At 41.2% G+C, this 25,272-nt stretch overlaps 2 protein-coding genes across 7 annotated transcripts in view; one reads left to right on the forward strand and one right to left on the reverse strand.

Annotated features, from left to right (window-relative positions):
* CCDC57 (coiled-coil domain containing 57) overlaps positions 1 to 9,802 on the reverse strand; it is a 34,448-nt gene extending 24,646 nt beyond the window's left edge. For 4 of the 6 annotated variants that reach the window (XR_005954998.1, XM_041465997.1, XM_041465992.1 and 1 more), the window contains exon 1: positions 9,612 to 9,802. Coding sequence is in view for 2 of the 6 variants with exons in the window: in XM_041465997.1 (XP_041321931.1) it covers positions 9,612 to 9,634 (23 nt within the window). In the remaining 4 variants the exon portion in view is untranslated. Of the gene's footprint in view, positions 1 to 3,777; positions 3,885 to 6,621; positions 6,872 to 9,611 lie in introns of those variants that run through there. The other 2 variants (XM_041465994.1, XM_041465993.1) reach the window with 2 other exon arrangements.
* A 204-nt stretch (positions 9,803 to 10,006) lies between these two features.
* On the forward strand, positions 10,007 to 24,244 carry SLC16A3 (solute carrier family 16 member 3). Its single transcript, XM_041465989.1, has 5 exons — positions 10,007 to 10,167; positions 16,162 to 16,406; positions 16,894 to 17,037; positions 17,390 to 18,157; positions 19,486 to 24,244. Exons 2-5 carry the CDS (start codon positions 16,184 to 16,186, stop codon positions 19,770 to 19,772), a joined length of 1,422 nt encoding a protein of 473 aa, XP_041321923.1. The 5' UTR covers positions 10,007 to 10,167; positions 16,162 to 16,183; the 3' UTR covers positions 19,773 to 24,244.
* Positions 24,245 to 25,272: the final 1,028 nt, after the last annotated feature.

The raw sequence follows: 25,272 nt of genomic DNA on the forward strand, positions 1-25,272 counted from the left end.
TGTTTCTGTTTTGCCAATATCAGAAATGAGATACAAAAGAGCTAGGAATTAAAACTGCTGCATTGTCAGGGTAAAATTTCTAGGCTAAAAGGCTGCTGCATTTACATACCTTGAAAACACAGTGTAGAAAGAGGTAGAAGGTGCAAGTATTAGAAACAGTATTAGAAATATCTAATCAAGAATTCAAGTCAGAAAATTGCAAAGATCAGAGGTTTCCTCTGAAGTGCCATCAGAGTTTAAACTGCATGACACAGAGTAAGCAACATTTACATTTAATAAGTATACATGCAGTTGTGGTTGTTTTGTTCTTGCTGAGTGAACAGCAGCTGGTTATGCAATCTTTATAGTCAAGACTGCAATAGGACAAAGTGGTTTTGAATCCATTATTACAGCAGTGTCCTTTAAAGAACACCCAAGACAAGTAAACCAAACCAAAAGCTAAACTCCAGTCGTGCAACATTCAAGATGCAGGAATGCATGGAGACCACAACTGGCCAGGCAACCTTTTGCTACCCTAAAGGTAAAGTATATAGGCAGAAATAATTAATTTTGTTACACAAAAACCAACACAGCTGGAAAATATAGCAAACTCCTACAAGCCCTCTTCCTGAAAGCTTGTCTGTTTTTCTCAATGGTATCAAGTGAGGGTTTTTTCCCCTCTACCTATATAACTCAATTTGTCAAATTATTAAGGTATCAATTACAACACCACTGAAGCAAGTGGACATGGACATCAGAGAACAATCCAAGTAATGCTGGATGATAATTAGTGAGCACTGCATATACAGAGATTTTTGAAGGGTGAAATCCTCACTACCAGCCTTGGAAGGATGACAGAGCTCTTTCAAATACCTATACACAGTTCTTGGTTGCATAGGAAAAAAACCAGTCACTAGGAATGCATACCACAAATACCCATGCCTCCTACTATCCTAGTTCACTACACAGGTGGAAGAAAGCAGCAAAAACAACAGTCATCTTTTCACGTGTTTCACACAGGAATGACTTTAGATTATAATACAGTCATTCATTCTGTGAGTCATGGGTAACAGCTTAAAATAAGTTAACTTCATGGGACAGAACTAAGTTAACCCTTTTCAACTGTCTGCTTGTGAAACTCACATTCTCTCTTTTTTAATTCCCACATCAAATTCAGCAAGCACTACCTACAAAGGGAGTAACATATAGCTAACACTAGAACAATGGTACTGATGGCAACACTGGATTGTCTCAGACCTTTCAAACACTGTATGAGGAGTTTAATCATCACATCAACTTTCTCCGTTCTAATAAGAATCAGACTGTGCTGAATGAAAGCTATAAACTGGTCTATGGTAGGTCCCCTAACAGGACTTGTACAGCAAAGGGGAACTTAAATAAACAAATCAGCCAAACAATATCTTTTGCAAAAGAAGATCAGATTTCATAACCACATAACCGCTGGGGAGAGAGGAGAGAAAAAACCACTTGTTTTACAAAAGCCTCCATCTTATAGACATTAAAGTTCAATTCTTTTACAGCCATCCAAGCACCTGTAATATGTCAAATACTATGCATAACAAAAATAATTGAACTTCCTTTTTGACTTCTAGAGGAGCAGAAAGGTGCTATATGTCCCCAGTGCTAAAAGTTATGGGTATTTTTTATTTCTATTTTTTAAAATCTTTTTTGAATATAAAAGAAATAATCCTAACAGAAGTTAAATATATATTCTAAGCACATGAATAAATGGAAATTGATTATAGTGTAAAATCTACTATAAGCTGCAAGGACATCCATCTTCTTATGTGCACATGCATATACATATGGATCTATTGGTGACAAAAATTTAACTGTTTCCCTCTGGTTTTGCAGAATGACAATAGAAACAGCATAAGAAGTAGTCTATGTGAAATCACATGAAAAAAAAAAAAACTTAAAGGTACATCATTCACTAGTCTAAGCTTTTGTTTACATCAAGCAAAACAATTCAGTATTATTAGAAGGGAAAATTTTGGCTGCAGTCAAGAGGCCTTTAAAGTGTATACTTGCAGAACTACTGAAGAGTTAAGAAAGTACAGCCTTACTGAAAAGTTGCTAGAAAAATACTACCATGTTTTGCACTCTGAAGATGAAGTGACAAGAGGGCTGATGGGAGATGCTATGGAACTTCTTCCCTCCCTCCCTCCTTCCCCACACTGCTCCCCTTATGGCAACTGAATTTTAATTTAAAGGAAAAGAACAAAACCAGTCATATTGTTTGTCATTCTTGGGGGGAAAAAAATCACCTGTTATTAGAAGACTTCACATTTCAAACCCAAGTAAGAACAGTACTACAGAATGTACATTTACTGTGAAATTCTCCCAAAGTAACACTGCAAGTTACTCCAAACCATGAAAATTAAAGACAACAGTAAAGATACCACTGAACAAATGTGAAATTCTTGCCTCACAACACCTATGTTTTGTAAGTGCATGAAAAACTGTTCATAAAGAAGCCATGGATTTTCCAGAAAACTGAACAATTGCAGTGAGCTGCCATCCAGTGGCTAAACTGATAAAGCATTTTAAAAAGTGTTTGAGAGAAACTACTTTGATGAATTGAATTGATAAAATACAGCTGAAAACAAGAGAATGAGATCACAAGGGATTTTGTCCAATTGATACAAAATCATGTTAGATTAGGGGGAATAACTGCAGGAGATCTAGTGGCAAGCATGGAAGATGTGTTCTTTAGTTGTAAGCATAAACAATGGAGATAACTTTTTTTTCTTCTCCAGTGTGGTAAGAGAAATCATGTGTGTTAGCTGCTGTAGCCTTAGGCTTGTGGACAGCAGCTAACCAGCTTTATCATTACAGCTCAACCACAGAATGCACCACAACTTCCAGGCCAGATATCAAATATTCTTCCTGTTCTCACACTTCTTCAGGCAGGTTCAAAAACTGTCTTTGGGAAGCCCATGAGAAAGATAGTGCTGGATGAGATTCATTATTTTAGCAGGAATACTATGGTGAGGGCAGCAAGACTTGGATTGGCAGGTGTTGGGTGGAAGACAAAATTGCTTAACAAAACCACTTCCATTTATGTTATATATTGGTTTGGTTGACAGGACAAAAATTAAGTGTTCTAGTTCTAACAACTAAGCACATTCATATGTAAATGAGTAAAAGGAATTCCAATATCAAATACATTTTTATACAAAGAAGGAAAGTTTTCTTTAAAGTTTGTTATATAGAAAGAGGTGATATAGTGCCTCCCTAGGGTATCACAGTTGAAGATAAAATTTCACCGTTAGTAAGGTGATCCTTTTGTGGTAAAATATAGGAATATTAGAAGCAGAAGGGGGGGAAAAAGCACCTTGTAATTAAGAGTATGATAAACAGTGTACATTTATTCATCTTGCCTAAGGCTACCTCTGCTTTCTAGATGCTGACCTTTCCTGTAGTTTCAAGGTTAACGAATTTAGCAGTGTGCTTGCTACATAAAATAATCTTACGCAATCTCACATTACTAAACGTATTCTTAGCAATTCCTTACAAGGGGTAGCTGCCAAACAAGCAAAGCAACAGCTACTACACAAGCAAGGCATAGTTTTCTAAATTGTAATTACAAATGTAATCAATTTTTAGAGAAATAAAACAATAGACCAAAAAAAAACAAAAAAAAAGAGAGAGAAAGCTTATATAACAACTAGAGCAATGTTAAACCAGAACATGCTGATTAAAAAAAATAAAACTGAAAAAATGATTGCTAGATGACACTGCAGCAACACAACATTGCTTGTCCAACATTCTTACACCAATTTCTGTCATCAGCGTCTTCCAGTTCTTAAAACTTTTGCTCCATGTGAAGTTTCAGGTTCACATAATCCTCATGCAGATGACCTATGTGACTATTCTTAGAGCTAACAAAAATAAATTTACATTAAAAAGCATGAGTGATCCACATATAATTTTTTTAAACATTAACACGTAACTATTAATACAGAATGCTGTAATTTCCTAAAGAAACAGGCACCATAACATCTTTTCCCCATGAGTTAGTGGAAATAAATTATAAGAGTATATGTTATTTCCCAAAACAATCCTTCAAAAGGTTAGTTGCATACAGAATATAGAGGATCTGCTGCAAAGTAGGGCAAGACCTCCACTTAAGTATAACTGAGTTTCTTCTCCACTCAAAATTTTCTGTTATATAAGAAAAAAAATTGCAAAACAAAGGCTGACCAGCAGAAATCTGATCTTTGAGATACATTTGAAAATAGCAGTAGCTCTGTATCTTTTCCCCTCCTCTCCCAATATTTTTAATTGCTGTCAACAAAAAAATTTCTCTGCGATCCAGTATCAGCTCCTCAGGATTTCAAACAAATCTGAGCAGCTGATACTGCTACCAAGACCAGTAAGTTCTCTAATGATACACTGAAACTTTAAAGCTCTGCATTAATCCCTTAAAGACTTAACAGGTTTGCAGCAGCCCGTCACACAGCCTTTATTGCTACTGTACTGTTCTGCAACCTTCTGTTTACTTTCAGCTGTATATTACAGGGTTTTTAGGTAGCTGAATGACCGTTGCAATTGATTAGATAAGACTGATCATATAATACCTGCAGAGTCCAAACTCTGAACTAAAACTGGAGAGTAATAATCACCTAAATACATATTCACTTTCACATTCTGCTTTTAAATTTAAATCTCAGCTCAAGTAATCTGGATCCCACAGCCAGCACGCATGCACACCAACCAAGTCTATCAGAAGTGCCGTCTCAGGGTAGTCTAGACAGACATTTTTGTACCTCCCTTGTTCATCCCCAAACCCTTAAGGGCAAGGCAGATCAGAAGAATGGCTGTTGTACTGTGATCAGTATCCAGCTCAGTCTGGCAAAGAGGCAACTGCTGAGACTCAAATTTCTCCTTCAAATCCCAATGGATATGCTCCATGTAAAACTCCTAAACTGGCTTTAAATGAATTTGCATATACACCCCATTAACATCAATCATTTAGTAATCTTTGATGAATTCCAGAGTCTTGACCAGATCACCCACAATAACAAAAAAAAAAATTATTTAAAACTTACCCAGCCATCTCTACATTATAAACGTAGCTGGATCCAGCATAGTTTACAGCATTTTACAACAATTACCATTTTAAGCAGAGAATAATTGCAAAGAGACTGTTATTTCTGAAGACAGTAATTACATTAAACAATAATTATGTGCAGACAGAACAAGAAATGTGTTTATTCCCTCCACCCTGCAAGCTGCACACATATTTCTCTTTTCTTTGAGACATGTATGATGAGTCAAGGCACAGTTCAGCCCTCTCTTTTATTAACAATATTAACTGCTGTGTCCCATTTGTCTGTTTTTAGTTAAAAAGAAAATAACCAACAGAAAGAGCCTGTGCTTTTACATGCAAAACTTGCTTCACATCCACCTCTTCCTGTTGTTTATTCTCCATATTTGCTTCTTATCTGATTATAAATTCTGTAGAAGAAAAAAACCCAACATTGTTTTTAAGCAGTATGGATGCTTAAAAAAAAAAAAACAACAAAAAACGTTATTTCTGTTCAGCTCCCTCCAGAGATTTGGGAAAATCTCTGGAGTCAATATAGCTTCTCTCACTGTACAGTATTATTCTGTGTCACTAGTTGCAGATAGTCCCTTCTGAATAAGCACAGGGATGTAGAGAACGAATCGGACAAGCATGCCTTTCAAATAGTGCCCCTTTAATCTCTTTAAATGAGAGATTTTCAGACCAGAAAATGCTATGCAATACCTCTATGCTAAAGGATGTCATAATTTAAATAACATTTTTCTTCACAAACAATCTAGACTACATCAGTTCCCTAGGATCGAAAAATGAGTCACTGATCATTGGATGCGAGAAGTATAAAAAAATTCAAATTTGCTCTTCCCAGGTATACTGAGGAACAAACCGTGCTAAAGGACACAATGATCTGATGGTCTTTCAATTCTGCCAGCTTATCCCTATTCATCCCCTTTAATTTTAAGTTAATTAAAATAGTGTTTTCATATTCTGATTCTTATTGGCAATGTTCAAATCATGTGACCGTGACAGATAGTGTAAGTAATATCTTCTTCATTTGCATAAGGAGAAGTAACTTTTTAAAAGAACTGACTATTTAAAAAAGTGACCATTCAAAAGAAGTGACTTTTAAAAAAAGTCACTATTATGGCTATCCATGAACACTACTGCCTCCCTGCCTGTAACATGCAACACTCAAAGATCTGCTCTTTCAGTATCACACTTTCAGGTACAGTTGTTCCAAATGGATCGGGTGGCTACCCGTGGTTAAAAAGATTAACTAAATTTGAAGTGCACAGAGGGAGGAAAAGACAGTGGAGTGTCAGCAAAGACAACACTGCCAAGGGCAGGGCCGGCTGGCAGGAAGCAGAGCCCACCAGGCAGGATTCCGTGGCAGGAGAGCAGATGGCAGGCAGACTGTCGAGGTCAAACCCCTTAGATGTCGGCAGTAGAGAGGAGCACAAGACAATGCTCTGGACTCAGGGACAGCACAAGAGAGGGCCCTTAGCAGGAAGGGTGCAGAAGGACGGAAAAAAGAGAAGAGAGAAAAGGGCGCGAGATGCGCAGGCGACGCATCGGGAGCTCCGAAGGACAACCTGCGGCGCAGCGGGATGCCCGCGCTGCCTTCCGATGGAAAAGCGCAGTCGCGATTCGCCTCCGGGCGGCACCGAGCTCGGCACGGCTCCGCTCCCGGCCGCAGCCGCCCTCGGGCCGTGCCGGGCCGTGCCGGGCCGTTCCCGTCTCCATGGCGCCGCCTCGCTCCCGCCCTCGCTCACGGGGGCAGCGCCCGTCCCCGTCCGTCCCCCTCGTGTTTCGCAGTTCCTCGCCTTGCAGGCACTTGCAGGAAGCCGGCAGCGTATTCTCGCCTCCTCGCCTCCTCGCCGTTCCGTGCTCAGTGCTCTCACACAGCAGCCTCTTCTCTGCTCCTTGGCAGACCCCCTGCTCCCAAAACACAGATAGTACTTGTCCCATACTCTCAGATCTCACTCTCTCGTTCACTTGTCTTCCTATACATTTTGTTTATGCAAGTGTTTATTATTAATTTATCCTTAGCGCAGATCAGGAAGGAGACTCTTTGCCCCTTTCAAGTACGGCTGTTAACGGATGTAAACAAACTTTGAGAGTCCTCTCTGAACTCCCTCTGCAAAAAAACTTTTAAAAGCTTGTAAAACAAACTCAGGCCAACTGCAACGTGAGGTCATGCAGAACAGATAAACACATTCTGGTTCCAAGACACTTAATTATTAAAAACTGTATCCATCAACTAAACTGCTTTACGCTGTCTAGGTCAGACGGAGGAAGATGTAACACATGCAGCAGGCCTAAAGCATGATGATTTTCCCTTAGTCACTCTAGATGACTTGCTTGTCTGGAAGTCATGAGGCAAACTTCCTGTAATGTTCTGTCACTCTTCTGTTTTTCCAGATCATATAAAGAGCTTTTGCCTTCCAGAAACTCGAATGCTTGCACCCAAATGACATCTCAAGTACGCTAATTTAGAGAAGATAGAGCGTTATCAATAGTTCTTATATAATTTTCCTTATGTCATCAGAAGAGAATTGTGTGTCCTAGCCCCATGCCAGTTAAAGAAAGAAGGGGTTTGTTTTCATCAGTAACTATTAATGAAAATTACAATCAGAACTAGCAATTTGACTTTTGAAATAAAGCAAGTTCCATTTAGCGAATTATAGTTACAGAATACTGCAATTATTAAAGGGATTTAGTTCATTTACTTACATGAATCACCTCTGGTTTAAAATAGAATGGTGAAACCTGGCTTAAAATGATTTTCTATATCTGAACACACAAAAATTATAGTGCAAGTCCCGGCATAATTTATATTGTGCAGTGGGCCCCTCAGAGCACTCACCAGAATCAGCACATAATAGGCGAATGTCTAAATCCATACACCATTCTGACTGCTGGCATTCTTTACACCTTTACATTAGCCATGGCCTAACCTATCAACCACATTATCTTTTCAACCCTTCCTCACCCCTGCCCTCACTTTCAAATTAGCTGTCATCTTCTCCAATGTACCTTCAATCAGCCCCTAGTCAGGTAGTTAAATGCATGTTGGTTCTCTAAATGAGTAATTGATAACTTCTAGTGATTCAATAGTGTCCCAAAGAGACAAACTAATGGTGAGTAAAAAAGATTGCAGTCTACACGTCAGTTCGGGGATTGATGCTGAAATCTGAATACACCTAGTCCGCAAGTGAATGCCCTAAATTCAGATAATAGTGGACAGCCAAAAACTGGTTTTCCTAGTCTTTAAGATTAGCAATGTCGGTCTTATTGGCTGCATGTTATCTACTCAAAATAAACTGCATGGCCTTGCTCATCTTCACACATTGATGCAATGAATCATCCTTAAGCACGTACAAACTATACTTCAGCAAAACTGAACCAATAGCCAATGCAAACATAATGTACAAGGAAAAGAAAAAACTTCTAAGTCATTAAAAGAGCTTCAGTTCCTGCCTTGGCATTACATGATTTCAGCAAGTAGGTTTTAAATTGGAAGCTACTAATCTGTGCAATATCATCGTAGTTCTCAAAAGGCAATATTGTATCCTACCTGTCCTCTCCTACTTAGAATCCTACCCCTGTGTAACTCCACACAGATAGGAATCATAGAATCATTTAGAAAATATTTTTTTTTCCAAAATCATTGAGTCCAGTTGTTAACATCCAGGGATGGTGACTCCATCACTTCCCTGGACTTGCCATTTCAATGCTTGGCAACCTGTTTGGAGAAGATTTTTCCTAATATCCAATCTAAAGCTCCTCTGGCACAACTTGAGGCCATTTCCTCTTGTTCTATCATTTGTTACCCGGGACAAGAGACAGGTGCCCACCTTGGTACAATCTCCTTTCAGGCGGTTGTAGAGAGTGATAAGGTCCCCTGAGCCTCCTTTTCTTCAGGCTGAGTCTCTCCAGCTCCCTCAGCTACTGTCCATCACACTTGTGCTCTAGACCCTTCCCTAGCTCCGTGCCCTTCTCTGGCCATGTTCTAGCCCCTCAATGTTTGTCTTGTCGTGAGGAGCTGAAAACCAAACACAGGATTTAAGGTGTGGTGTCACTCCCCTGTATATTAGATTGTGTGCTAGAAGCACACAAAAGAATGGAGCACCTATTCCTGAATTTCCTAAGCGTCAGCTAGACAGGAGTGCTACTTTCTGTAGTGCATTTAAGAATCCCACCACAACTTTCATAGATGCTACATAGCAATATCAGCACATCAGTTTTATAATCCAACGTTTGTATGAATCCCAGTTGAGTCACAAGAGATTAATGGAGAAAGCTCATTCCATCCGGATGTAAAAGGAGAAGTATGCTATGAAATCATATTTGCAGGGAGTAGTATAATATTTACTCCCTTGGTAAAGGATGAGGAGGGAAGCCTGAGGGTTATCTACAACTCTATTGTGCGTTCTGTCTACAGAATGCACAATATCACATTCAAATTTCTAAGAAGAAAACAACTAAGCAAGGAAGCTCGTAAGAGTAATTCTCATGGGAGGAGACAATGACGAAACTGTGATCGCTCCCGGGAAAACAGAAACGGCAGCACAGAACGAACCTCAGCCGCAGAAACCCATTCATAAGTTGGAGTCCACTGCTCAGGTCCTGTTCCTCCGGACAGCCAGCGCAGCATCCACGCCGGCAGGATCCAGCCCTGCATTGCACTCTACGCAAGCAGCGCAAAGCTCATGCCGATGTCTTGTGAGGCCTTGGGGCTGCACGCTGCACGGCCCTGCGCCCGAGCCTGTAGCGGAGGGAGGGAGGGAGGGAGGGAGGGAAGGAAGGAAGGAAGGAAGGAAGGAAGGAAGGAAGGAAGGAAGGAAGGAAGGCACTACCAGAGTACAGGATATATGCAGCCACTAGCCACTTTCAATTAAGCTACATAAATATGGGAGGGAGGGAGGGAGGGAGGGAGGGAGCCTGAGTGGCGGCGGCGGCGGTAGGACCCGGGGCGCTCCGTGTGCCGGGGCGGGGCGAGCAGCGGCGGAGCCGCCGCGCGGGAGCGCTCCCCGGCCGGCGGGACCAGACGGGCTGTGGCGGCTCTGTGGGCGCACGGGGACAGCGGGCTGCGGCCAGCACGGGCATCCTCAGCCGAGACGCGGGACGTGACTCAGGTACCGAGGCGGGGCCGTCGTGCGTGATGTGCGGAGTCCTTGCCTTGCACGCGGACGAACGGCGTGGGGAGCGCGGTGTGGGGGGTCCGGAGCAGGGTGAGCCGAATCCAGAGCGCCGGGCTGACCGGGGATGCTGCTCTGCGTGGGGCTCTCCGGGCCAGCGGATGAGCCCGAGCGCCGCCCAAGCTTTGGGCAAAGCGCAGCGTAGGAGTCGCGGGTTCATCCCTTGCCCAGAGGCTGCGCTGGGCACCGGTGGGGACGTGGGCACGGCGCCGACTGCTCTCGCACCCCTTGGCACCACCCCACGAGGGTTGGCGGGCGCCGTCCCGCCGGCTGCGTTTCTTCTCGCTCATGGGGCCACGCGGGCGCACCTCTTCGTCGGGAAGCCCTCGTTGCCTCTGGGTCGCCCAACGACCTCACCGCCCCCGGCCTGAAAGCGCTGTCCGGGCGCTGAGCGGTGCTGGCCACCGAGCCCCACTCCGCCTGCTACGAGAGAGCGCTGCCCCCGGCATCCCCTGTGGCAGCCGGGTCACGCCGAGGCGCGCAGTGCCACCCGCCCGAGGGCACGCACGGTGCCACGCCGCTGGCTCGGGGGACACCCGCGTGCTCGGGCTTTGTTTCCGCCATTCGTGGCTCACACCGTTACCGGCGGACGAGGGTCCCTTCGCTACTGCTCACCTCCTGTTTCAGTGTTTAGCTCCCGGAGGTGAATTTCGGAATTTTTTGTCTTAGCGGTGACGGTTCAGGTCCGTCAGAGCGAGCGACGAGAGTCTGAGGGACTGTTCCCTCATAAAGACATGGTCGCAGACCCGGGCAGGATCCCCGGCACTCGGTTTAGCAAGCACACGAAGAGCGCTGGGGCGGCGGGGCTGCCTCTCCCCGGGCTGCGTGAGCATCGGCTGCGGCGGCGGCTCCTCGGGGCCGTCTGGGCCGAGCGCTGCGCGGGCTACGTGCCCGCCCCGGAGCGCCCCGCGAGCCGTCGTGGCCGTGGCGACGCCGCGACCGCCACCATTGTGTTCCCCAGCCCTGTCCCCCCAGAGCCCCTCCCGCGCCGCCGCCGCAGCCCCTCTCCATCTCTCGGGAAAGAGCCTTTTTTGGATGCTGCTCGCAATCCACCTGGAGGGGTCTACGGCTTGCCTTCTAAGAAATTCTGTGGAGAGAAGAAAAAGCACAAAAAGGTGGAGTTGAATTTCAGTAATTCAGCTTCCTCACAGGCGCAGACCGTTAGCACTGGTGGAAATGCACTCCACTTGGGCAAACCGTTCAGTTTAGGATGCCACAAAGTAAAGTCATGTACGGTTTTGCAGTGTTTATTTCAGAGGAAGCAGTGTGGCAGCCGTTTTAAAATGTAAATCAGGATCTATTAGTACAGTGCACCTTTTGTGGTTCAGTCAGAAGTATAACTCAAGGTATATTATAGAAATAAAAACATTCTAATTTTTAAAATTGTGACTGAAGTAGCAATTCACATATCTCAATGTGTGACACCCTATTATGCAGCTGCACTGTCCAGAGTGGTTGTGTAAAATGACACCTCTGAGCCAGATGATCATTTCTCACTATATTCAGCTACATGTGCTCACCTACTTGAGATACAGTGCATGTGCATGCCAGCACTTTAGATATTAGGGTAGTTCCAAAGGCCATCACAGCTGCAGGGCTGAAATTAATTTTCACGATACATGAAAATTAATTGTAAGTTGTTCCTAACTGAAGCTGGGATTCTGCAACTTTTCATGATATAAAATAAAACAAGCAAATAAATAGCCACAACTTTCTCTATAGAGCACTTTACCCAGATAACAGACTGTAGACTGGTTATCATTATCTGCTACACAAAAAATTGCAGTGTGAATTTACTGTCACTGTGGTCTGCTAATAACTTGTGATGAATGTTACTCACTGTGCAGCAGCGGTGAACAGCTAAGATGTTTTGAGGCTAAATGGGGACTGGAGAATGTTTAATAGTCAAGATTTGGTGGAACATCACTTGCAGCTACAGACAGCACAGAATTATCCCAGGAGTTCTAAAAGGGAGATGAGAGAATGGGGAAAACTGGCAAACACTTAAGAAAGGTAGCAAATCTGGAAAAACTGTCTAATTTGAAATGGAGGAGGCCAAAATGGGACAGTGGCAGTCACTGTGGGACCTTGCAGGGAGGGCAGGAGGTCAGGATAGGATTGATAAATATGGTAATGATTTTGTAGGGAACAGAATTTTGCAGCAGCCTTTGGAATGAACGTATAATTCAACTGGCTAATATTTAAGCAGGTAAGCCACAGGAAATGCACCAGTGGGTTATACCAGTGGCCCATCTAAATGGCTTCTATGAGGTACCTGAGTTGTAATAAAATCTGATTTAAAGATTTATGCATTTGTACTTTAGAGAAGCAGGAAGGAGTTAAAGTCATGCTGAATAGGCAGATGTCAGTGATGTCAATACAAAGGGTAGTTGTTCTGCATGTAGAGGGCTGTCATCCGGGTCTGGAGAATATTAAAATAAAACCATTTTTTCAGGAATAATTTCCTGAAAAATTTCAGTAGAGTTGGTTAGTCTTAGGAATCCTCACTTAAAATCAAGAATAACATGCATATTTTGTTTAGTCTGCTTAGATTTAATACCTTTGGGCAAATACAGGAGGTTTATAACTCCTATAAACACAGCATTAAGCAACCTATGCTTTTCAAGGTATCCATACCCCCAATACCCTATGAAGAGAGAAATTATTTTCTTTGTTTCACAGATAAGAAAAACTGAAGGAGAATGTCTACATTACTCAGCTTATACCACCTTCCTTCTTTTGTAGTTATACATTTCTCAGTTGGGTGTGGCTCCAGACTGAAGTCTAGGCTGAACTGGGTTCCCTACTTGGAAGTTTATGTTCTATTTTTGATAACCATTTTTTATTTGTATCATAAAAATTCAAGGTTGTGTAGATTTCAGCCGTAGTTAGAAGAAATTAATTATTCTTGAAAATTTCCTGAAATTTCTCCTTCTTGACAACATGAAGTTCTCAAGCTATATAGGTCAGTGTACATGCTCATAAATGTCCTTCCTACACATACTGCTGACCATGAAGTACAGCTGTGCTGCCAATAAGAGTAGTGGCTAAACACAAATAATAGATTTCTAGCTGCTCCTTTTTATAAAACATCATCCCAGAAACCACACCATCATACCACCCACAATGCTACCTAATGTTTCCTCCTCACTGAGTCTATATTAGTTTCCATGACAACAAGAAGATACTAACAGGAAGATGAAACCCCAGATGCTACCTTTGTTTTGCACATTACCAAAGCAAGAACCCATTCATGATAGAAGGAATCTGGAATAAATACTGATAATACTGTCATGTCTGTTGTGGAGGTATGAAACTGATCTGCAGCCAGTTAAATGTAATCCTTTGCCTCTAAATAGGGCTGAGCTAGCAAAAGCAGAAAGCAAAACAAGCTGTTGCATTAGTTAGGCAGTAGCCTCCTGTCTTAGCAGGCTTTGATGGCATCCCAGCACTGTAGCAAAATCCTGAGTAAAAACGTTGGCAGTGCAGATCAACCACAAGTCTGCCTTTTCTAAAGTGGTACCCCTCATTTATACATTTTGCAAAGGAACCTCCGCACTACTTCCTTATTATTTCTTATTCACCTCTTAAGGAGGTGAATACAGTCTCAGCCTAGTAAGGGACACCACAACAGGATGAAGTGCATTCTTGTGTTTCTGGAGACAGGGTTCATTTAGTTCTGGTTAATGGTCTTTTTATTTTGATGTGTTAACATGAACAACCAGTGGACAAAACCAGATTAATGTCATTGATTGTACAATCATACAGTGGTTTGGGTTGGAAGAAACCTTAAAGTTAATCTCGTTCCAACCTGCTGCCATGGGCACGAACACCTTCCACCAGGCCACGTTGCTCCCAGCCTGTCCAGCCTGGCCTGGAACTCTTCCAGGGATGAGACAGCCTTTTGGCTGGGCAACCTTTGCCAGGGCCTCATCACCCTCACACTAAAGAATTTCTTCCTAATACCTAATCTAAACCTACTGTCAGTTTGAAGCCATTCCCCTTGTTCTATCACTGCATGCCCTTGTAACAAGTCCCTCTCCAGCCTTCGTGTAGCCATTTCAGGCCCTGTAGATGTGCAATAAGGCTTTCCCAGAGCATCCTCTCCTGCATGCTGAACCATCCGAATCCTCTCAGCCTTTCCCTTTAAGAGAGCTGTTTTTGAGGCATGTGTGTGCAAATGTGAACCACTCTCGAAAGGATGGCACTTGAAGATCTGGTGTGCTGGTTTATGGTGATTTTTAGCAGATTTTTTCCGTGATGTAAAGAAGAGTAAATGGATATTACTGTGAGTTTCCCTGTAGACATATTTTTATGAAATGCTGGAAAGCAGGCCACGTTCCCTCACATCAGCAAGTCTAGCTCTTTCATCACAGCAAAACATAAAACCGTTTAGAGACTGCTCCTCATGGCAGAGATGGCAAGTTCCGTAAGGCAGGTGCAACGGAATGTGTCTCTTACGGGCTGACTTGCTCTGCTGGCCATGGAAGAGCTCAAGAACGGCCAGGAAGGAGGACGTTTCCCTCTCCGGTGGGAGCCCCGAGCTCCGGCAGCGGCAGCGGCAGCGCTGGGCGGGGGCGCGGCCCCGGCTCCGCCCCGGCCCGGGAGTCACGTCCCGCACGTCTCAGTGCGGCGGCTCCGCGCGGGGTCAGGCGCGGCCGCGGGCGGGCGGCTCCCGCAGCCTCTGCCCGGGGCTCGCAGTGCGGGGCCGGGTCTGCCTCCAAGCCGCGTCCGCACCAGGCTCGGTGCCGAGTTGACTTCGCTCCCCCCGAAAATCTTGGACAGTTCTCTTCTGGAAGGAGCAAGCGTGCTGCCAAATGTTCTTAACGGTGTTTCTTCTCAAAGCCACTCGCATGGGTGTAGTTTGCTATGGGGCTGCAGAGGCTGCCCTTATAAGAACTTTGCTGTAGACGCAGCCGAGGAGACTGTCCCAGCCTGTGGGAGAGGTGAATGCCATAAGGCACTGAATGTCCCCACCCAGCACTGTATAAGCAGTCTGGAGAGATTGCCAGTTGCTATTTTTCAACAAAGCATACTCATGTATTATTACTAACTTTGTGTTGCTATTAGATGGGTAATGGAAATGAACGAAAACTGCCCAACCCTTCCCCCAATATTTTAAACCTTCACTCCAAATGAAATGTTCGGACAACTTTGAAGTAGTGAGTGACAATACCCCCTGAAGTGCTTCAATTTTACATCTTATTCCCATTCTTTATACACTTTAGCCAGGATTCATCAAATACTACTTTTTCTTACTGATCATGTAATAACAATAATTTTGTTATTTGCTTCGGGCAGGCAGTTGTACTGAGCATTGCTTCAGTTTCTAACTCCCAAGATCCACAAAAATGGCTCTTGGGGATTTTCATTGCAGTTTAGCATTTGAACTTGATTGGTGAAAAATGATAGCTTATCATGATCTCAAAGGGATCTTTCTATCTTTTCAAGATAAGAGTGTATCAGGGCTGTACAGTTGTCCTCAGTGGGGAATAAAAAATTTGGGTGATTAGTCCACCATTTCACAGAGCACTTGTGATGCACCAGGTCTCCTAAGAGAATAGGCCAGGAGCTTCATGTAACAAGGTCTTATATAAAAAAAAATCCTGCAGACTTTAATGCAGTAATTATTACATATTTGTGAAAGTCAGATACACCCCTGAAGTGCTGTTATGGCTTCAGTTTTTTGATGAAGCAGTGATTTGGATGAAATCCAGCTCTGACTTTGAGAGCTGTGCAGGGCCATTCATTTAAAACTCAGTTGTGTGCATCTCATTTTCACGTATTTTTGCAAGCTTTGTAAAAACTAAACTCAAACAAGAAATAGTTAAAATTGCACCACATTTTCAAGACTGTTTTTTAATGTAGTTCCTTGCCTTAGTTTAAATGATAGTGCAATTTTAGAGATACTAATTGCTTTTTGTTTCTTAGGGAACACAGAAGGTTCTTCATCATGGGAGCTGTAGTAGCTGATGATGGTCCATCAGGTGTTAAAGCCCCTGATGGAGGCTGGGGCTGGGCTGTCCTTTTTGGCTGTTTTATCATCACAGGATTCTCCTATGCCTTTCCAAAGGCAGTTAGTGTCTTCTTTAAAGAACTTATCCGGGAATTTGGCATTGGATATAGTGACACTGCATGGATTTCCTCCATTCTGTTGGCCATGCTTTATGGAACAGGTGAGTAGTTATTTGGTTTTGTCATACAATTAAGTTTGTAGAACTTACAGCCATTTACAGTCTGTATCATGACTGCATATCATTACTTGTGTGCAAATAAGGCATTCCAAGGAAGAATTACTATTAATCACATGAATGAAAAGATTTTTTAAGCCCATCCAGTTTATTTAAAATTACGTCCTTGTATGTCAGTAGTTGCTAAAGACGATGAAAAAGAAAAATCACAAGGCACTCTGAAGGCAAAAAAGATTGAAGTATTTGACTACAGAGGAAAGGACATTTTTCCTGATTGGCCTGACTTTATGGACAAAGTACAAAATGAATCAGAATTACTGAACTTGGAAAGACCTTAGACCTTTAAGATCATCCATTCCAACCATGAACGTTACACTTTGAAATGTACCAAAGAAATGCAATGCAAAGTATCAGAAAATCAGTTGCAAAAGTTGGTTTATCTTAACAACCCTAACTTGCTTTTCTTGCCTAGGTCCACTTTGTAGCGTATGTGTCAATCGCTTTGGTTGTCGCCCTGTCATGCTGGTGGGTGGCCTTTTTGCCTCAATGGGCATGGTGATAGCTTCCTTCTGCACAAGCATCGTTCAGATCTATCTAACTGCAGGTGTGATTACTGGTAAGTACTGTGATGAAAATGAGTTCACTTAGGTCTTAGCTTTAGGCTGCAGTTTTAAGTGAAAAATACCTGAAGCATAAGGATCACCCAACTGGGCTTTTATAAAGATGGCAGATAAATGTGGAATTAAAAGGTCATTTATTTTTGTTACGAATGTTTAACAGCGTGATGTGTAATCATAAAGTACAAGAATACTATGGGGGTAGAATACTTTGCGTTGTCTTAGGATTCTTTTGTCCATTTGGAATAAAACTACTTTCTCTTAAGTCATGAGTCAGAAAAACTGTAATTAGAATATCTGTAACAATGATATTGTAGGCCAGTATTAATTTTTATGTACCCTCTACTACAGGTTTGGGTTTGGCACTAAACTTTCAGCCTTCACTCATCATGTTAAACCGCTACTTTGACAAACGCCGGCCCTTGGCCAATGGGCTGTCTGCTGCTGGGAGCCCAGTGTTTCTTTGTGCTCTCTCACCACTGGGGCAGATACTACAGCACGAGTATGGCTGGAGAGGAGGATTCCTTATCCTGGGCGGGATGCTGCTCAACTGCTGTGTATGCGGAGCGCTAATGAGACCTTTGGAGCCACCCAAAAAGGCTGAAGCTACCAAAGAGCCAGCTGAGAAGAAAGTGAAGAAAAAACTTCTGGATTTCAGTGTGTTTAAAGACGGTGGTTTTGTAATCTATACTCTAGCAGCATCAATCATGGTGCTTGGCCTCTTTGTTCCCCCAGTGTTTGTTGTGAGTTATGCCAAGGATTTAGGGTATCAAGACACCAAAGCAGCTTTTCTTCTGACTATTCTGGGATTCATTGATATCTTTGCTCGCCCAATCTGTGGAATGGTAGCTGGTCTTAAATGGGTTAGACCACGCTGTGTCTACCTCTTCAGTTTTGCTATGATTTTCAATGGCTTTACAGATCTCATGGGTTCTATGTCTGTTGATTATGGTGGACTGGTGGTCTTTTGCATTTTCTTTGGCATTTCTTATGGAATGGTAGGTGCTCTTCAGTTTGAAGTTCTCATGGCTATCGTTGGTACGCAGAAGTTTTCCAGTGCTATCGGTTTAGTGCTCCTGGCAGAAGCTGTGGCTGTCCTGATTGGTCCACCATCAGCAGGCAAGTATGCCATTTAGCTCAGAATTAAAAATTCTGTACTTTGCATTAATTTACACAAAATATAAGGGAACTGAGAAAAAGATGTGAGTCACTCGAGAAATGCAGATTGTGCTAGTGTTGCACATGTTTCAAAGGCTTTCTGCAGCTACACGCTGAAATACTCCAAGAAGGGATGGAATAAACCTTTTCCTTCTTGGATCTATTTCAGCATTGGTTAAATTGCCATCTGGAGATGCTGCTATTTCTCCTCTGAAACCCTGCACTGAACTTCTTATTGGTAGATAGCTGACTGGGATTCAGAATATGAAACCTGTCAATTTTATTTGGGAAATATTAGGATACATTCTCTATATCCATGGTAGATTTGGAGGAGGAAAGAAAACATCTGAAGGAAGAAAAAAAATCTTACAAGGAGGACTATAAAACTGGACTGATTTAAGAAAGGTAGAGTGCTTCTACTGCACTTTACTTCACTACTGTCTTACAACCCAAGAATAAGGGAACATGACAAAATGGTAAAATTCATTAATTTGAAGTCAAAATACAAATTAATTACTAATCAAAGAACATACATTTTACAGACCCTGAACTGAAACACACTTTTCCTCCCAAAACCCACCAGGTCACTGCCATAGAATGTTTACTGTTTATACCAGACACTAAAAACATCAAGTATTTTTTATTTGGACAGAACCCACTTCATGGGAAAACCAGTATTATGCACTACTTCCTCTCATCTTCAGGTTTGGAGAGGCACTTCCTTCATATCCTCCCACCTGTTCATTCACATCCACCAAGTCCTGTGAAAATTTACCTTTACCAGTGTCAGAATCAGTCAGTTACTCCAGACAGACTATGAATAAGATTTGCATTTTAAGCAGACAGTTTACTACCACTACCTTTCTACACAGTGCACAGTGCAGAAAGGTAAATGAGATTAGGAGCAAGAGGATAACGATGATCAGATCATGATAGAGATGACACAGATCCCATCCATGGATGCACACATTTTTATCTGAAATACAAAGCATGTGTTTGATCTCTTGCATCTGAAGGCGAGGCTGGTTTTATTTCAGATGAACTGCATGCCTCTGTGTGCAGCAGAGTATGTGTTTTGGTATCTCATGTAGTGGCAATGACTGTTAAACTGAACTGAAATAATTGAGAAATATTTTGTTATAAACTTGTTCAAATCCTATTTCAAAAAAACTTGGTTAGGTAGTCATGGTGATTCTAGTTAGGAGAGTCAAAATGCTTAAAAAAATCAGAAAAATATTCACTGCAAGATAATCACTTCTGTTAATGATTTGGAATGTTGCCTTTTTCAGGAAAACTCCTGGATGCAACGGGGAGGTACATGTTTGTTTTCATTATTGCTGGAATTGAAGTTACCACCTCAGCCCTTGTATTGGCCTTGGGAAATTTCTTCTGCATTAAGAAAAAATCAGAAGAACCACACACAAAAGAAGAAGCAGCAGAAAGAGAGGAATTAAACAAATCTGAAAACAAAACTCCTGAAGATGCCAAAGTGGACTCTATTGAAGTGGAGCAGTTTCTGAAAGATGAGCCTGAAAAAAATGGCGAAGTTGTAACTAACCCAGAAACATGTGTGTGAGCATGACAAGGAACTGAAAAGTGTTTCAAAAATAAAGATTTTCAATGCTATTTATTTTAGAAACAGAAATAGTTTAGGGCTGGGCCATCTGCTTTAGTAACTGCGGGCTAGTCAGCTCATCAGGTCTCTTTGGAAGCTGATTAGCTAGACAAAATCTTACCGGAAAAATAGCTTTATTGGTAAAAGGTGGAACATTGTGATCATACATTTTATGTAAACTAAAAGGCTTTTATGAACACAAGTAGGCTCTTGCTATGCATCACCAGAAATTGCTCACTTGGAAGATACAGGAAAAGCATATTTTCAGAAAAGTGGAATTATATGTATATTTTCAGACAATATTGATGAAATCGCTGTGTTGTGTGGCTAAATATAATTTCCCTACATTCTCTGTGAAGGGAAAAGAGTTTGAGATGGATGAAAATCTCAGGAACTTAAAGGTCTCCATTAGGCTTTTGAATTTACCTTTTTAGATTTTTTTTAGATTAATTGGCTCAGCCCTAATTTAATTTTGATAATATCTGTAACTTTGATTTATGTAAATAGATTTCTGCCCAAACATGTAACCTTTACAATCATCGTCTGGAAATCCTGTTTTTGGCAAGGCACATTACAGACAGTGTCCTCAGCAGATCACACAAGTGGTATTCTGAGGTAGTACCAAAAAAAAAAAAAAAAAAATGGAGCAGAATGGATCCTGACAGACCTTGAGGAAACAAAATTAGTCCACAATTCCATATACTGCTTTCAGTAAAATTTCCCTAGAGCATTGAAAAATATTACAAGTAACACGGACAAGATGATTAGTAGAATATTCTGAAGAAGTGTCCATTTTGAATATAAAAGAAATGATGGTGCAAGTTTCCAGATGACCTACAGAATGGGTAGACTTAGGGAAGAGACTGAACTACTTTGAAATGTGTTGGTCATCCATAAAATGCAATGTTAGCATCACGGGAAGGTTTTAACATGTTTCGTTTTGAGGTTTTTTCCTTCCCCATTTATCCCACTTCCTACCCTCTGGCTTAATCTATGGAAGTTCTAAGTGCCATTCTAGCTGTTTGAGGAAACATGATACAACTGTTCATCATTTTTATGATGGCATGGTACTGAAAAGAAAAGGAAGGCAAAAGGAAGGCATTTTATTTTTTTTTCTACCCAAAACCACTCAAGAAACGTATTTTTTTTTAATATAAAATCATGCTACTGCATCCCACCTCTCAAATCTGCTTATAAAAAGCTGTCTAGGCTTTGTAACTGCAGTAACAAACTTCAAAACAGACTAAATGTAACAGATTCCTTTTTCTTAGTAGTAGCAAAGGAATATTGGCTTTCAGGTGCCAAAATTGTTTTGCTTAATAACTGAAAACTGAAAGACCCTAATCCCTTAAAACTCAGTATCCACTTTAAATCTTTAACAGAAATGAAGTGCCAAAACCATGAACCATTCTCTAATGAACGATACCAGCTTCCACTTTGGAAGTTTCTGCAAAATGGTTTTGCATTGTTAGGACAACCTTGCACAGAAATCGGAAAGTTAGAATCATAACTTTTAAAAGAAATGGATGCTGCGTAGAATAAACTGGTTTTATATCCTATGTAGCGCATTATTTTAAAGTCTTATTCATTTAGTGGCAGCAATTGTAGTGAATGACATTTCCCAGTTGTAACAGCTTAGCTCCAGTTTGCTAAAGACTAAATTGGTACTTCAAACATAACACTGATAGCTCCAGAAGGCAAGAGAAAAACAGAATCCACAGAGTAATCTATTATATCCTTGGAGGCTGCTTCAGATGATACATGATGGCCTGATACAGCTTTCAGATTGGAGTTCCCTGCTGTTTCAAAAAGCAGGAACTATAAACCTTTCTAAAGGTGAATTCAGATTCCCAGATAGCCATTTTTGTCTTACTGAGTGCTTTGATCACTGGATTTCTTTGCTAGATAATGCGATGCGGTTATCACAGAATCACTAAATGGTTATTCCTTTGACCTCAGGTTTTGGCACAATTTTAAGTTTCTGTACGTTCTGCAAATTGTCTAGACTGCTTTAAATGTGACAGAATGTAATTTGTGCTTGTTATACTGACTTTCCAGACTATGTTTCATTTTCCATACATAATACTCTTACAGTTAAGCTGGAAAAATTTCTGTGTTGTAATTTTATGTGATTTGAGACAGAAAAGGAAGTTAGGAAGACAAGGAGACACAGTTCAACAAGAAACCATAAATAATGTTGTAAGTAAAACTAGTGTTTACAGAAAGGCCTCCTTTGCCTACGCAAGTTATTTTCTTCCACTCAAAGATCAATCACTCTGACTGGGACTGCCAATGCTCTTGTGCTGTTTGCAGCACAGGCCTACCAATGGCTTGCAGTATTTATGACAGCAGGAGATGCTTACTGAATGAGAGTGGTCAAATCAAAGGACTTCTCTCTATTGACTGTGAGAAAAAAAGGGTTAGAATTTAATTCACTAAGCAGTTTAAAAAAACATATTAGCAGTGTAAAATCTTTTATCATTTTAATTAATTGCAAAAAGCATCAATACAAAGGTGAGAAACACCTAATGTAGCTCTCTTAGCAACATCCAAAGTGGCAGGCTTGAGAGCACTTCAGAGTTCTAGAGCCAGTTAAGCTCCTTGCTCCCATTCTGTCCCACTCAAGGGTAACACCCAAGTGTGTGCTAGCCCTGTGCTCTTTCTGTTCAGCTGCCTTTATCTTCTTGGAAAGAGATTTGTTAAACTGATGGGAAGAAAACCTTCATGCCAGACCCCTAGGCTGAACTCCTGCTGGCCACTATACTCGACTGTGCTGAAGCATGTACCCAACTGCTCCTCACTGACATGGCCACAAAGGGTTAGTGATCTCCTGTTTTATAGACCTCTCTCCTTCCATCCCAATGTGTTAAAAAATCAAAACCAACCAAAACTAAACCCCACAAGCAGCTAGTCCTTAGGTTCCCAGCACTGTCCAGCCAGGCTCCTTTTTAATTTAACTCTGCTTATTGTAAATACTTAAATAAATTGATAAATATTAAAAATATGTATTTGTATATTTAAAAGCAAGGAATTGATTTAAAATTCCTCCAGGTACTTTGGCACTGTATTTCTTTAATCTCAGTACCACTGAGACGCCCTTAAGAGCAGGCTGGGAGATGTGCTCATCCATATGTTTTGAGGATGTATACGGTTGAAGCTGTAAAGCATTGCTAGAGAGCCACTGCTAAGGGTCACAGACAGAACAGTTTAATGCAACATCTACCCAGAGGAACCTTTGTTCAACCTTCACCTAATTAAAATTTTGTGATTTGAAAAAAGGGAAAAGGAAGGGAATGTAGGTAATTATGCAATCGAATTGTGAAGCATCCCAAGATTATAGTTTACTCCTGCACCATACACAATTGAAACATATGTAATTTCTTTTGACACAGACCATGAATATATCTAAGAAGTCTGGAAAGTAAACAATCAAAAAACCAAAACAGTTTTCAAAGATTCTTTCTCTGAAAGTAGTGAACAGTCTTTTACCCTGCAGGCTAGCAAAATTTTTAAAGCATTTTGGATCTTCACACATTCTATAAATTGTGTACTATAGGATTTATGGTTCAAGTATTGTTAGATTGATTATGTAATGGGTCTTAGGAAAATAAGGAGATGGAAGGATATGAAATGTGTATAAATGCCAGTAATACACAGAGACTATATAAAAAAGAATACATGTGTTTGCACATACATATTTACATATGTGTGTATATATATATATATATATGTAAACATGCAAAATATCCACAGGAGTAGATTACAGACAGTTTGCCCATTTATTAGACAATGAGCAGAGTTAATATTATTTTCTTCCTCCTATACAAAGATCAGTTTGCTTTTTTGAAAATTCTAAATTAAATATTTTGTAGCCATTTGGAGCCTAGAAGACCTCAGCAGAACTAGAAGTCTTAAAGTGATGCAGCTATCTGTTTCAAGCTAAGCCAGTTCCCTAAAGTTAAGACTTGAGGTGGATGGTATGAAGGTATGGTGTAAAGGACTGGAGAGATCTCATGCTAATAATAAATTCCATCTACACAAATGGGTATTAGGATCATTCTTTAAAAATAAATTAGAACATTCCCCTAATCAAGCAACCAAACTTCAAAATGAAAAAGCAAAATTCACATATGCACCTTTGGTACATCCCAAAGGAAATGTTTAGTTTGGTAGACAATCATAAACAGAAGAATTTCAGAATGCAAACTTACATGTTACAACATGTAAGTATTGACTTGTGTATGTGTGTCTGTGTCTCTTTGCCACACTTGTCTTTAGGATTATGGGAATACACTTCAATTTTGTGCGAGATGACATTTTGTTTCTTGTTAATGCACTTTAATGTAATGTGTATATTTATACTTAGTAATTTTTTTTATGCTTTTCTAGTAAACTGTTGCAACTGTAGTGAATAAATTTCTGGTTGTCAAAAACCATGGGTTTGAGAAAATAAGCTCAGAAAAAATTAACTTTAACACCCCAGTATGGACACTGGGCTTCATTTGCACTTGCCTATAAAACAGCTACACAGGGACAAGAGTGTTTACAGAGAAGAGCTTACACTTAGCTGACAGGCAGCCAGAATTTAATGTGGGCAAGGGGACTGCTTGTGCCGTGACTCATAGTTTGGCCAGTTCCAAAATGGATATGTGCTTCTGCTGTAAATGATGCTGAAGACTATTTTAAAGCATTATCTAATTTAAAATAACAGCAATTAATTTTGTGCTGTGCTGTGTAAAAAATATTAATGTTTTCCTCTGAATAGTGCTCCAGGTTTTGTCTACAGGTAAAGTTTTATGAACTGTCATTACTTGCAAAGCCCAAAATATTTTGAATACCAACATGCTGGCAAGCTGTCTTTACTGTCAAGTGATGCTCTTCAGAACTTGAAAGCTCCTAAGAAAACACAGTGTAGGCACACATTTATGTTGTGGGTTTTTGGCTCCTGTGGTACCTCAGCTAGGACTGGCTCCTCAAGGTATAACCTCAAGGCTACACCCAGGTGAATCAAAATTGCAAGCTCTTCAGTGTAGCAAGACCTATCTTTTGGGATCTGAAGATACCTACTCATGCTTAATTCTAAGTATCTCTGGCAAGATTTTTGAGAAAACTTTCTAAGCTCACCTTAAAAAGTTTCTCTGTATATTTACACTGAAAAGGTCATAGGTCTAGTTTACATAAACACCACCCCCCCCCCCCCCCCCCCCCGCATTTTAATAGATACATTATTAACTTTGTTATGCTAGTTTAATTAAAATGGCAAGACTTAAGGTGTAATCAAATGCTTGGCCACCCCAATGGCCAAACCAAGCCATATCCTGCTGCAGGAACTAACATTACTCAGTGGACTAAAATGACAGAGTTTACTAGCATGTAGTCAGCCCACCCTTGTGACAGAAAACCAGAATTTATCTTTGCCTCTGGCTGTCTTTGAGTCTGAAAGAAGGAAGTAGGGCCATTC

The sequence above is a fragment of the Pyrgilauda ruficollis genome, unplaced genomic scaffold, assembly GCF_017590135.1.
Source record: "Pyrgilauda ruficollis isolate IOZ18807 unplaced genomic scaffold, ASM1759013v1 scaffold196, whole genome shotgun sequence".
Lineage (NCBI taxonomy): Eukaryota > Metazoa > Chordata > Aves > Passeriformes > Passeridae > Pyrgilauda > Pyrgilauda ruficollis.

What these genes read in the sequence shown, in the direction of transcription:
- SLC16A3 (XM_041465989.1), top strand. Translation starts at nt 16,184, where the DNA reads ATGGGAGCTGTAGTAGCTGATGATGGTCCATCAGGTGTTAAAGCCCCT. An exon ending in AACTGCAGGTGTGATTACTG is followed by an intron (nt 17,038 to 17,389) that starts GTAAGTACTGTG and finishes CCTCTACTACAG; the next exon opens with GTTTGGGTTTGGCACTAAAC. An exon ending in GATTGGTCCACCATCAGCAG is followed by an intron (nt 18,158 to 19,485) that starts GCAAGTATGCCA and finishes TGCCTTTTTCAG; the next exon opens with GAAAACTCCTGGATGCAACG.